Here is a 14,927-nt window from a genome sequence, read left to right on the forward strand (position 1 = left end):
ATGGGAAATAACAGGGGGACCTAACTAGGAAGGGGAGGAGGGAAACACAGAAGGAGGGATAAATAACTAAAGATATCTGAAAAAGGAATAACAAAATTATGTTTTCTCATAATTACACATTTACATGCAGATATGCATACATCCTATATATATTATATACCGTGTGTGTAGTTTAAATGAAAGAATAGCAAATCATTTATGATTACTCATAATTACATGCTTATATGAATATATGCATATACACACGATATATATATATATGTGCAAGGTACTCAGAAAGGTTCAGTAGTGATACTCACATCCTGATGTCAACAACAGCTTTCTTGTTGGACTGAACACCTATTCAATAGGAGGAATAAATAAGGTTCAGGGAACATCACAGAAGAGGAGGCAAAAATATTCTAAGAGAATCTGCTGCAAAACAGTGTCTTCTATATACGGCAGGAATGCTGCACATGTCAACAATATGGCGGCCTTAGCAGAACCTGAAAAATTACAACACCTATTGATTTGCCAGTGTAAATGGGGGAACCTCACATAGCCCTACCCCTAATGAAGACTTGTAGGCAATAAATCGCCTAGAGAGGGAAAATGAGTCTTCTCCAAGGACAAGCCGCCAAAAGGTTATCTGTTGAGAGAGTGTATATCTCAATAAACACATATATTTAAGCAGCACTAAATAAACCTAGCAGGTTGTATTTATAAATTTTGTATACATAGCACTAATACAATATAAGGGGCCATGAATTTGAGGAGTGAGGGAGTGGTGGAGGTGGTGCAGGTCAGGAATTGGAGGGAAAATGATGTAAATACAATGTTCATATATGAGATTCTCATAAAATAAATAAGGGCAAAAAATCAAATCAAAACAAAACTTAATTTGCAAACTATTGTTTTTGTTCAACTAGTAAAATGAATCCCCGAAGTCAAAAGCTTAGTTTAATCAAATAGAATAATCCAGAAAACACCCTTATTATTTTCCTCTCAATCTTTTTGATTTTTAAAGGATGGAGCTAAACATCAAACCCAAGGGCTAAAATGGTAGCATGCAGATTATTATTAAGCTTCATCTCTTTCCTCTTTCATGATTTTTAATGTGGAATTTTAAACCTAACTAAGATGGATTCCACACAATAATTTCAATTATTAGGTATTTCAAAAGCATGGAAATGTACAGAGAATTACAAAGCTAACTCTAAGCAGTGAAACAAATCTGCCAGTGTCTGAAATCCTGTGCTGTTTCCTGCTGAGGAAATTATGGTTTTCTTTCTTTATCTATAAAATAGGGTAGGGTAACTTATATCACAGGATTTTCAGGACTAAACAAAGTACTTGATCTTAGAACACTCCTAAGTATTTATTTACTAAATGTCCAGTAAATGCTAGTTATTATCATAACTGCCACCCAATACAACAAAGCATTACCTTTATATTTACTTCATACATTTTCTTTCTCTTCTATCCCTCTTTGAGCCTTTTTTCATTTGAAAAATAAAATACTGGGGTTGGAGAGATGACTCAGCAATGCTCTTGCAGAGGACCTGAGGTGGGTTGATGGGTGGCCCATAGCCAGCTTTAACTTTACCTACACAGGATTCAAAACCCACTTCTGGCTTCGGTGGGCATCTGCACACACACACAGCGTGCACATATAGAGCACATAATACATATAAGTAAAATAGATCTTAGGAAACTAAACAAAAACTAAGAATAATATGGGAAGGGTCGAGGGCTTGGGGGAAAGCTCAGTAGGTAAAGTGCTTTCTGTGCATGCAAAAGAACCTGAATTTAGATTCACAAAATCCAGATAGAAGCTGGGCATGCTGGGATGTGTCTGGGAACTGGAGGAAGATGGAGAAGGGACAGGAAGATCCAAGGCACTTCTTGTAGAGCTGGCCAAGATGAATCCTTAGCTCTAGGTTTAGTGATAGACCTTGTCTCAAAAAACATGGTGGAAAGTGACAGAGGAACATACCCAAAGTTGATCATTAATCTTTACGTAGGCACACACACACACACACACACACACCCTCCACAAAATTAGAAGTTCAGGTAAAGCCCTCTTTATACGCCCTCCTAATTTTTCATTCCTTTAGGCGATAATTAAATGAAATCTGCCCGTGTTTTAATACATAAAATATATTGATAAATAAATTTAATACATTTTTTATCCTGCACATAAAGTTTCCATGATTGTTTTCCTCACTGAGTGGAAAAAAGTTCCCAAATGTTTCCTGTGTCAGGTTCCTTTCTTTGTAGTTGGGTAAAATGCCATAAACATGCCAAATGAAATTATGTTGAAGGTGCTTCCACCCGCAGCCAACTTCAACCTAAGTTAGTGTAACAGGGAACTGCAATCTAACTGAAGAGCATATTCTTTTAACAGGTATCTGAGATTGGCTGCCTTTCCAGCCAATCACAGGTTGTAAGCTAAATTTGGCAAATGCTGTGACCAATTACGCTTGCTTTCTCTCTCTCTCTCTCTCTCTCTCTCTCTCTCTGAGTTTTACAGCTACACAGCATTAGTACAACTATATGCAACAGAAACCAATCAGAATATTGGCATATTATGGAAAATGGGTCATTTTGTCATGATATTTATACTAATGAATTCATAGCTTATGTGTTTTTGATAAGTTATCCCTGTAAGAGGGCTGAGGATACAATGTTTGCAATTAGGTTATTCCTATATGTCATAGTCTCCAAATGAAGTCTCTCTGATGCTGCGAGGTGAAGCTCTCTGGTTTATGGTGCTATTTGGTTCATGAATATTTACATCCCTCAAATTCCACTAAACTTAATTTGTATAAAGAGTATCTTTTACATATAACATTATTTGTTTCATTTCCCCTTAGCTTTAGATATTTAAGTTTCATTTACCATTTTTTTTTTGTTTTACAAATAACATTGATGAAATGCTGGTCTTGACACTTTTATGTGCGCATCTGATCCCTCTCCCACGGCTGAATTGTTTGACAAAAAAAGAACACAGAGAATGCAAATGACACATAATGGCTATAATAAGACTGTACAATAATTATGGAGAATGTGAAAACAAATACTGTAAAAAGAAGAAGAAGAAGAAGAAGAAAGGAAAGCAAACAGCTGTCTTGCTGTTAGTCTATTAGAAAACCTCAGCCAACAGCTTTGGTTTTGTTTTAACCAGGCTCCTTCAATAAACCCACCCCAACTGCACACCCTACTCTCTCCTGCCACACCTGGAGACCAGCTAATTACGGTGAGTCTCCAGGTTTTAAACATTGATAAAGTATCATTGCACTTCCTTAAGTCTCTTAGTATCCTCTGAAAATACAACTTTAATATCGGCATAGTTTCACCACAGGAAGGAGCATAACTTACTTAACTATCCCCCCTTTGGGGGCACTTAGGCTATTTAATTTTTAATTAAACAACAGTGAGTGCAAAAACTTGCTCTCCTTAATCACTAGTTCTTAGATGGCTAGAATTAAAAATGACCAGAAAGACAGAAAGAATATGAAGTAGTGAGGTGAGTGAGGGTAGTGAGGTGGGGAGGATCTGGAAGGAGTTAGGGGAAGGGAAAAATATCAATATATAGTGTATGAAAAAAATTAAAAAGCTAAAGGCGTACACATACTTTGATAACTCTAATTATGTTTATTCTTTGGCAATTTCAAATATGTTTATAATGTGCTGTGATACCTCCCACTTTTCCCTCCCTTATCTTCCTCCCGTTACTGTCTTCCCTGACAGGTCCTTTTCTACACTCAATGCTTGCTTTTTTGTTTTGTTTTGTCTTGTCACCACCTGAGCATAACCAGGGACATCTGTGTGAATGTGGGTTGGTAGCTAACCAGTAGAGCCTGGTGGGCTCACTTCTGGGGACACAAGTGAACGCAATAACTGTCCCTCCTCCAGAATTCATCAGTAGTCAGTTCGTGAAGGAGAGCTACAGTCCCCTGGGACCCATAATTTCCTGTTAACAGCCCAGTGCTCTGGGCGTGGCTGATGCGATTTCAGGACTGTGAAGGCTATGTGGTACTTAGAGATAGCCTGAGGCAGCCCTCCTCTTTATCTTCCTTCTGGCTCTTATATTTGTTTGGTCTCCTCTTCCACCATGTTCCCTGACTGAGTAAAAATATTTTAGTATGCTGTCAAATTGTTTTCAAGAATATCCGTGTTCCGGAGTGCATAATCCACACGCACATTTTCTAGAATTGTTCTCATTCCGAGGTTCATAGAGAAACACTTTTATAATATTTCATTTTGCCTATATAAAATTTATGTTTCAAACATTCGCTACTTGAATTCATACTTACTAACATTTCTGTGCTTAGAGGATTTAAATTTTTTTCAGTCATTTAATATTGCAATCTGGTTTACTTGCAAGAAGAAAAATCTCTGTAGAAAGTATGCCTGTAGCTGTTGATGTAGTTCTGTGATTGTTGTGTGTTACTGAAGTTCACCTCTGATGTACCCTGCACAAAAGAAAAACAGTGTACACCTAGTAACTCTAAGCTGTTTAATCCTTTAAGAGGAAATTATTAATTGAGAGTTACAAAGAATGCTATTTAGGCAAATCTGTAATTTAATCTACTTATGTTGACTAAAATGGGCTTTGTTTTAATAAAGAAAATGTTTTAAATTCATAGACATATGGTTAATTGTTGACAAAGATAATATAAATTTGGCTCACATAAATTCTTGATGGATTAAAGAATAAAAAACAAACAAAGGAAATAAAAACCGAAGTGATAACAGAGCCATCTACCTGTATGGCTACTCCAAAACTGTAAGTGGAAGAAAACCCGAAAGGAAATGTTTATATATTTGAGTGAACGTAGCTGCTGCAGACATATTCAGGTCCATTTATATTTAGTGTGTCAGTTGGGTCAGAGGATCCTTGAGCTCCTCCCATTGACATACCACCCTTCACTGCCTAGTGTGTGTGTGGGTCACATAAAATAGACCACCACTGTAGCTTTTGTACAGGATAAATGCTTTCCCAGAAGCAAAGAGGTTTGTTCGCCAAAAGCTACACATCTGTATGAAATAATACCTAAATCAGCAGGAAGCAGGTTTGGTACCACCACTTTTTTCCCATCTACTGTGAGGCAGGCACCCTTCCAAGAGCTTTGTGCACATCAACTTAATTAACCCGCATGGCGACCTCACGTGGTGGCTACTGTTATCATTTTCATTAAATAGATGAGATAACCGAGCTCAATACTACAAACCTCGGGCCTCTTTCCTCTCTGCCATTTCAGCAAACACTAATCTTGTAGAAATTCATTCTGAGGCGTGGATCCTTATAAGAGATATCCCTAGGGTGTCGACAGGGGTCTAGAGAGGAGCGACACCCCGGAGTCTCTGGTCTCTCTGAATCCCTCAGTCTTGTCACAAGGCTCCTGCGCGGTTGGCAGCGCCACCGCTCCACGCGTGCTGGGTTGGGCCTCAGCCGCAGCCCGCGCCACCTGCTCCCGGCTCCCGCGTCCCCGCCCCACGTCCCGCCCCCGCGCCGCGCCCGCGTCCCACGGTCCCTCCCTCTGGCGTGACGGGAGCACGGGCGCCGGCTGCCCGCGCTGCGAGCGGCCGAGCTGTCAGCGTGCGGATCAGCCCAGTTGAGCTGAGCCCAGAGGAGGCAAGAGCACGGTCCTCGCTTCCCGGACTCCTCGCCGGCGGAGTCCATTCAGTGCCGGGATGCTGCTGCTCACCCTGCGGCGGGCGAAGGGCAGGGGCCGGGGGCGACCGGCCGGGGGTCCCCGCCGCGCGCTCTCGCTGCCCTGGAGCCCCGCCTGGATTTGCTGCTGGGCGCTCGCCGGCTGCCAGGCAGTTTGGGCTGGGGACTCGTCCTCCTCTGGCCGCCCGCTTCCTGCGTGCCAAGAGGTGAGCAGCACCGGGTCCCCACTTGGAGTTTGCGGAGGGGTGTGGGGTGGGGCGATCTCGGGGACCCGGGCTCAGAGTGACCATCACCTTTTTCGGGTTTGGAGGACAGGGGCGCTCGTTTTGCCCAGGGATGAAGTTGCTCGCCCCTGCTAGCTGGCTAGGAGCGGGTGTAGAGGCTTTCTGTCTTTCTGGTGGTGTATTTCTCTCCGTGCTGGTGTTTGGGGGTTTCTGAAGGACTTTGCTGCGCCCCCTTTGGAGAGCCAGGTCTCAGGACCTGGGTTTGAGAAAGAAATTTCAGGAAGGGGAGGAGACTGGGGAAGCCCTGCCCCATAGGATTTAGAAAACTAAGGCTTTATAGCTTTTGAGAGACCTAGATACTCACCCTCCCTCCCCTGATTTCTTTGCTCCCCAGTCTCCACAAATGCTTTCATCCATTTCTCAAGCTCTCAGCTTTCAAATACAGAACAGTGTGGTCTCTTGATATTCTGGCAAGACATGATGTGAAGAAGGCAGAGAAGAAAGTACTTAGGAAAGAGGCGGGTTGGTGATGTAGAAAATTAGAATGGGCAAAGCGAATATGCTCCTTTGGGGAGGTTCTTCACCTGGTTGAAGTCCTGTAGCTGTGTACTTTACAGTTTAAGATTACTGCTGCTTTATAGCCAAGAAGTGTAAATTCTGGGTGACTAGATATTTCTCCTGCTTTTGGGAAAACAAGACTTAACTGTGCCAAAAATTTATAGAGGGTGTCACTGGAAGTTGCTTTGTGTGTTTATCTTTTCCTTTAATGCTCCAGAAAGTGCATTCTTTTAATGAAAATCAATGAGGGGAAGGAAGTAACATTTCTGACCTACTTTGAGTGATTCTGCTGGAGAAGAGGTGAGGCACACATGCTGTTTTAAGGAAGATTGCTAGGAGTCAGGGTGACAGGTTCTTTATAAGTATCCAGCAAAACCAGGTTAGGCATTAGCTTCTTTTGAGAAGAAAGGCAAGATTCTGTTTCTGTGCATGCTGGAACCACTTCTGAATTAGAGTATCCTCCTTTTAGACACCATCCATCATCCCTGGGTTTTCATCTTCTTCTCTTACAATACATGCCCCAGGACAGCCCACAATGATGGAAAGTCAGATGGCAAGCTTGGGTGTGAATATGCAGCTGTTCTGTAGCTGGTGAATCAGGGCAAAGTCTTGGCAAACAAACAGCTGTGCATAATTTCAGCATGTGCTAGTATTGGTTCGATAAGTACCCTGCCACTTGTCACCTGGGAATAATCCAGTGTATGGGGTTCTATAGAATTCAACTTTTTGGACATCCACAACTGTTGTGGCAAGAGAAACTTTATTGTCCAGTTGCCCAGACACAGTTTATAGCACACGTTTCTTTAATGAAGTGAAGTTCCAAGTTCCTTGCAACACTAATTCTTAGTAGTGAAGAATTGAAGAATATTTTTGAAGTAGAAAGGTCAAGGCCACTAGAAGAGATGCATATATATGTATATATATATGTATATACACACATGTATATATATATATATATATATATATATATATATATATATATATATATTCTCTAACCCAAGCTGGGTTCAAACTCCTTATGTAGCTGTGATGGGTAATGCGTTTCTTATCCTCCTGCCTCCATTCCCCAATTGCTAGGATTACAGGTAGAGGTCACCACTATATAGTGGTGTGGATGAAACCTAGGCCCCGTTTATTCTAAGCAAGCACTCTACCAACTGAGCTACATCCCAATTTCTAGACTATAATCATACAGAACTGAGGCAGGGGGATGACAGAATGTAAAAGAAGGTGATGCTCATCCCAATTCCAGTCTTTCATTGACTTGGTTTTAGAAATTGTATGTGATCCATGCTTTTAGATCTTAATTTTGATTTTTTTTTCCCTTTAAAAATGAAAGTAGACAAAAATCTATAGGAGGATGCTACTGAGTCAGCCTCTGGCTAGTTTGTTTCTGGAACCAGTAATACACAGATCTACTCATGTTCTCCCTGCAGACTGTAGGCAGTGTGAGACTACGCACTGTGGGTTAGAGGCCCCACTGGAAAGAGAAGAGGCCTCCCACGGACATAAGCTGATTGTCCATACCCAGACTAGTCAGCTGAGCTAATTTGTATTCTTGATCATTGTTTCAATCTACCATTATTTTGAAGAGGAAAATGAGGGGGTAAGTGATTCTCAGGCTTTGTGGGTAAGGACTTCCTGTTCTGGGCATGTGAGGATATAGGGGATCCATCTTGAGCTTAGCTGGTTCCTCTGAGAGATAGCTACTGGGCTATGATCATAAGGAGAATAAAGCAGCCATTTCTTGTCTATTATGGTGGTTTAACCACTTGTTTTCATGTCCATATTACAGAGGGACTGGTACTTCCTCCTTAGTGCTGGGAGTCACGATGGTCTGCTCAGTCCTGGGTTTTCTTAACATTAAAGGGAGTCATTGCTGAACACAAGGACAGCAGCCCTGTGAGGTTCAGAGAGATCAAGAACAGCTAAGATCCGGGCCTTTAAGGCTGAAAACTAAAGCCAGGTCTTAATAACATGAATGTTATTAAGAGGGTATGGAAAAATTTGCAGGGTACTCTAAATCTCAACCTTCTATCAACATTTTTATAAAATAAGCCATGTTGTTACAAAGACTGATTTCTTTCCTTGCTTACTTGAAAAAGGAAAGAAAAGACCATGTAGAAAATTGGCCTGGGAGGCACCTTATGATGATTGCCTGAGATGAGACAAAGGGCCCTCCAAAAATGTAATTGGGCTGTGGGTAGAAGTTTCACCTTAGATTTGTGGCAAATTGGACTCTGGAGTGAGGTTCTAAGTACAGCGCTATTAGAGTCTTTGGATGATGGAGGAGAGGTAAAATGATTGCTTTTGGAAGTTCAGCTGGGGACCAAATCAGCGGGTGGAAGCGCAAGCACACACAGGAAGGGGCAGTCTGGGAGAGGGAAATAAAAATCAAGTCCATGAGCCAGAGATACAGGGCGAGGATAGGATGCGATGGATGTTCCTAAGTGGAATCTGGACACTAGACCTGTATGGTGTCATTTGGGGTTTTGTATGGGGAAGGAAACACTTTCTGGGGTTTCATGTGTTTGTTTTGCACTTGTCAACGGACTCTAATCAATGACCTATTTCAGTATTAGGACATGTAATGTATTACAGGAAAAAAATTGTATCAGTGTGAGAGTTGTTTATTGCTAGATTAGTGCAGCTCAATGCTAATATTTCAGGAAGAATCTAGGGGGAGACTTCAAAGGCTCCGGCTCATAGCCTAGGCCAACACCTGTGAATCTGAGTGGGATTTTTGACTAATTGACTAATTGGACCTATTAGGGCAGCCAGGGGAAAGAAGTATCCAGGCCAATAACAGATGACTCAGAGTCGCAATGGAGATATTAAAAGGGAGCTCGTGAGAACAGAAAAAGAACAGAACTAAGTGCATTATGTATAGGTTATTTAATTTGATAATTGCAACCAGAAGATCCTTGCTTGAGTGCTCTAAAAGCTGCACAATGTGATTCTACTGGTCTCCGAATTTTTAGTGAACGATGACTTTGGCTAACAGTTTTTATTCTACCAACATTTAGTGAGTTTATATTAGTTGCAGGCACAATATCATGATAAATATTACAAAATAAATATAAAATAAAGATATATGTACGTAAGGATCAGGCAGATATGTAAACAGGCAGTTGTAAGTAAGAGATGTGTTGCCACAAGAGAGACAAATGGCCCCTGAGCCCACAGGGAAGATTGGAAAAAGCACTGCCAAAGAGGTAAAGGGGGCTTGAAAGGTGAGCAGGAATTTGCCAAGATGATAAGAGTCAGACGTGACCTGACCATGGCTTCTTTGAGGGAAAGGCATTTCAAGTGTAGAGCACAGATAATCACCCTTAAATGCTAAAACTAACTATAATTACAAATTTCAATTAGTGACTTTTTGCATTAGACTGACTTCATAAACAGTTTTTAGCAGAAGATGGCCTAGTTGGCCATCACTGGGAAGAGAGTTCCCTTGGTCTTGCAAACTTTATATGCCCCAGTACAGGGGAACGCCAGGGCCAAGAAGTGGGAGTGGGTTGGTAGGGGAGCAGGGCAGAGGGAGGGTATAGGGAACTTTCGGGATAGCATTTGAAGTGTATATAAAGAAAATATCTAATAAAATAAATAATAAATAAATAAATAAATAAAAGACATTAAAAAAAAAGAACAAGGATTGTGTATATTAGTAAAAAAAAAGCGGTGGGAACGTAAAGCTGTATTGTGTCATAATTGGGTACAGCTGAAATACAGTGAGCAGGAAGATGCTTAATGGGCAGCGGGTCTGAGAGGCACAGAAGCCTGGTCATGAAGGGTCTTAGGTCATGCTAACATGGTCTTCATTTAATAGGCAGCCAGGAGCAAGTGAAGAATTTAAACATTTAGTAAGGTGGAGGCTAGATTGGAAGAGTGGGACACGGAAAGAGGTGAGACCTCCCTGGAGGGGCAGTAACAGTCGTGGAGAAGGAAGGCATCAGTTCAGGGGTAGCTATGGAAGTGGAAAAAACAGGTGATTATGTTCTGGTGGCTGTGCCAGGGTAAGTCTACCAGAATCACATGGGATGGGTTGATATTAACTAGTGGGTGAGGTAGGGGTTATAGGATAGGATAGTGATAAGCCTTCCAGGATTTGGGAAGTGCTTGACATGTCCAAGTTTATGTAACCCAGAAAACAAGTAAATGAGGCCTTGGTCAAGTGTCCTGGCAGATGTCACATTGTCACCGATGGAGATAGGACAGCTGTGTTTTCACATAGTTATCATAATGACTCTTGCTCGTTGTGCCTCTGGAGGTGAATTTTCCATTTCAAGTTCTCATGCTTAGAACCATTTTCCATGTTTTAGGCAAATGTCAGCAAGTATTCACACCGTCAATATTTACAATGTAAAACCCAGAGTTGATAGATCTGTGAAGTGTCATGTTTTAGCACAGGATGAAAATAGCAACACTCAGTGCAGATAGTGGCACACTTTCCTAGTGTGGCTTTCTTTAGCAGTGTCTTAGTTAGGGTTTCCATTGCTGTGAAGAAGCACCATGACCAAGGCAACTCTTAGAAAGGCAAACATTAATTTGGGGCTGGCCTACAGTTTCAGAAGTTCAGTCCATTATCATCATGGTGGGAAGGGCGGCAGTGTGCAGGCAGACATAGAGCTGGAGGAACTGATCTAAAGGCTGTCAGGAGGAGACTATCTTCTTTAGGTAGCCAGGAGGAAAGTCTCTTCTTCACTGGGCAGAGCTTGAGCATAGGAGCCTCTAAAGCCCACCTACACAGTGACACACTTCCTCCAACAAGGCCACACCTATTCTCAAAAGGTCACATCTCCTAGTAGTGCCACTTACCGTGGGCCAAGTGTATTCAAACCACCACAAGCAGTGTTTGGGATTCTTGCTTTTGATTGTCAGAAATCTCTCAAGGTCTGTTTGTATTTTATTTTCCATGGAATGAACCACCTATACCTATTTCTTTATTGCCTTTGTTAATATAATATTTTAGTTTTAATATGTATACATGTGTGTGTATGTGTCTGTAATATACACACACATATATGTATATATATATATATATATACACACACACACACACACACACACACACACACATATATATAGTACTTTATGGCCTCTTCTCACACTGAGCTTTATAATCTTGAGGAGCAAATCCCAAACAAACCCACACATCATATAATTACATTTTCTGTAAGTAATGTGATGGAAAATAGCATGTATAGTGAGAACATACACTGTGTTAGATAACATTTTGTCACTGTGACAAAAATACACGTGAGAGACAGGTTAGAAGAACACACTTATTTTGGCTCATGGTTTCAGACTATAGTCATCTGTCTCTACTGCTTTGGGCCTAAGTCAAGACAAAGAAAAAGGTGTGTGTGGAGGTGGATGGCAGAGGAGGCTCCTGACCTCAAGGTGGAGGGAGGGGCGTGGAATGGGGGAGAAGGGAGTGGGAAAGAGGAGGAAGCAATGGAAGGAAGGTTTTAGGAACAAAGTACCTTTCATTTATTTACTCTGAGTAGGCCCCAACTCTTGCTAGCCCATTTAGGTATGAGCTCATCAATAGACAAATCTACCAATAAGGTTAGTGCCCTTAGGATTCAGTCAGCCTTCAATATCCCCTCTTAGTGACCAAACATTCAACCCATGACCCTTTTGGAAGAACACTTCATATCCAAACCATAGCACTAGTCTCATAAGGGGTAAGAGGTAAGCTAAATATTATAGTAGGAATCTGTTGGCTGATGGATCTAGGTACTGGTGACAGAACATCTCAGACACACAAAGTTTCCTGTCCTAGATCAGTTCCCAGACCTTCACTTAGCTCTTCCTGGACCACAAAGGACAATGTGCCTTTTCTCGAGTCTGAGTTCTAGCTTTAGCATCTCCTTTACTTTCAGGCAGCTATAGATTTTCCCACAAGCATTGTTTGCAGGGTAAGTGAATTGTGTTCTGTAAATAGGGCACCAATCTGAGGTGCAAGAAAGAGCTAGAATCCACCTAGAGCCCAGCATGATAAGACCATGCTCTGACGCAGATCTGCACACCTTCCTCCAAATCATATGTCCAGAAGGGGCCCATTTTCTACATTGCACAAGGACAGCATACACTTTAACAAAGACTTTGAGCACACATTTCTCTCCAAGTACATAGTACACTCACCGAGGCAGGGAATTACATAATCTTACTCAGCAAACAACGATTGAAGGTATTTTTGTCGAAAGCACTTTAGGGATTATAAAAATAAGTAAGGCATAGTTCTTCTTTGGAAGCACTAATCACTGCCTTCAAAAGAGTAAATAGCTAGCTTTGCTTTTTCAATTATATGAAGAAATTGATTTTTATGGTGCAATTAGTCATAATTGACATCTTCTTTCAGTTGTACCTGATTTAAGACAGAAATAAACACTCAGTGATCATGATATACTGGCCTCCAGTTTAAAATTGTGGGGCAAAAGAAACTATTTGATCTTTTTATTTAAAGCTTTCCTACTGAAGACTTGTTTTTTCCTCTAGATCAGTGGTCCTCAGAGTGATTCTAAGACCAGCAATATTTAACATTGCCCTGGAACTTGCTAGGCACACAGCATCTTGGGCCCTGGTCTCATGCACAGCAATCTCTGTTGTTGTCAGCCCTTTGGGCAAATTTAGTGCACTCTGAAGTGTAAGGGCCACTGCCCTTGGAATAAAGAAGAAATTCAGTTTTTGGTCTGAAACATGGGGACAAGTTTTGTTGCAAAAAGTCCTTGACCTTATATCCTCACTGTCTTCCTGCTTCATCAGAACATCCTAGAACATTATTAACCACAATGAATGGACCCTGAGATCCTCCATTTTCAGGAAGTGCCTTTGCAAACATTGCTTAGTTATATACTTACACACTAAGACTCAGGCATGCTGGGGAAAACACAGGCTGCAGAAGACAGGGCCAGCACTGTCTAAAAGTTCACACCTGACAGAATAAACAATATGGAAATTATTAGGTACTTGGGCTTGTTGATGCCCAAGATCAGCATTATAATAAAAACATCTGTAATATTAAGGGGCGGGAGATGGTCAGTCTTTCTGGTTAATGTCTTCCAGTTTTTGTTACTTATCCGAGGAGGTGTTTCCTCTAACTCAGAGTATCATTTTGAATATTCAAGTCAAGAAACTACTTGAAATCTGTTGGTGCCCCTGGTTGATGCCATCTTGAACAGTCTTTGAGTGCCTGTTTGGAAATGGAGATAGTAAATCCTGCCTTATCTACATTTGCAGGGACTCCGTAAATTTGAATGTAATGAGTGATATCAGTTATTATTCTCAAATAACTAAAGAACAGGGTTTTTGAGGGTTGGAGGAAGAATTGGAATCCACAAAGTCAATTTTCTTACTGGAATATTCTATATTTCTTTTTTTCTTTTCTTTTAAAAACAATAGGAGTTTAGGGTGACCATTTTTGTCATTACAGAAATTTTACCACACTTTCGGATTTTATCTTAACCCATTATAATCCCCAGTCTTTGCTGGTACTCGCGTCTTCCTGGCTGATTCACACTGCTATGCTCATGGGTTTACTCTCCATCCTTCCATCTTTCCTGCCATTCTCATATTCTTGGCGATGCCGTCCATGATTTAGTCGTTAAATTACACATCCGTGATGATAGCTGTGAAATATATACCTTCTGTGCAGCTCAGCTCCTGAATTCTAAGTGAACAGAGAGTCTGTGTCTCTACTTGGCTTGATACCTCCAATATGACAGATCCCAATCAAAACTCATGACACTTACGGCAAGCCTACTCTTACAGTTCTGCTCATGACATTTAAGAGGACTCCTCCCTTCAGGAACTTCACTGATGTCCTACATCACATCTGTCAGCAGCTTCTCATGTCTGTGATTCAAATGCTTAGGGCAAGAACCTCTCCCCGCTTGTGACTTCTGGGTCACCACTCTGATGTATTGCTTGAGCTGTTGTCATAACTTCCCATCTGGACCTCACAGCACAATCTAGGAATACCATTCAAGCATAAATTAATTTTTTTTAAATAAAAAAGATTTCATTTTGACACCCAGAAGACTTTAGATCAAGAAACGCTATACATCCCAGGTAAAACTTGCATGTACATGCCAAGTATTGACTTATTTCTAAAATGTTATCATCTTTGTTAGAATCACCCCCAAGGGAAACATGCTATTTCAATATTGTGGAAATTCAAGTACCATAAAATATTGAATTAAAAATGTAGCTTACTAGACNGTCACTCATGGCATTAACATTTGAAATATAATCATGAAAAGTGAATGCTTTGGTTATCTTTGATGGGAAAGCATACCAGTTGGTTTGCTGGTTCTGAAGTCTTCTAACTAAACTGATAGGAATTTGTGTATGCTTAGAGAAAGAAATATTGACCAAGTAGCTTTTTCTGGGATGGTTTTACATCCTAATTTTCCAATCCCATTTTATCCACTCTTTCATCAAACAAAATAGCAAAGTTTTTTTTTCAAAGTTTTATTAGA

General features: G+C 41.0%; 1 protein-coding gene across 2 annotated transcripts in view; it reads left to right on the top strand.

Annotated features, from left to right (window-relative positions):
- Nucleotides 1–5,523: 5,523 nt before the first annotated feature.
- The window catches only part of Kiaa1324l (KIAA1324 like), a 192,837-nt gene continuing 183,433 nt past the window's right edge, over nt 5,524–14,927 (top strand). For both annotated transcript variants that reach the window (XM_021162113.2, XM_029477444.1), the window contains exon 1: nt 5,524–5,865. In XM_021162113.2, coding sequence (XP_021017772.1) covers nt 5,680–5,865 — 186 coding nt within the window. In that variant the 5' untranslated portion in view covers nt 5,524–5,679. The remainder of the gene's footprint in view (nt 5,866–14,927) is intronic.

This window comes from Mus caroli, chromosome 5 (assembly GCF_900094665.2).
Source record: "Mus caroli chromosome 5, CAROLI_EIJ_v1.1, whole genome shotgun sequence".
Taxonomy (NCBI): domain Eukaryota; kingdom Metazoa; phylum Chordata; class Mammalia; order Rodentia; family Muridae; genus Mus; species Mus caroli.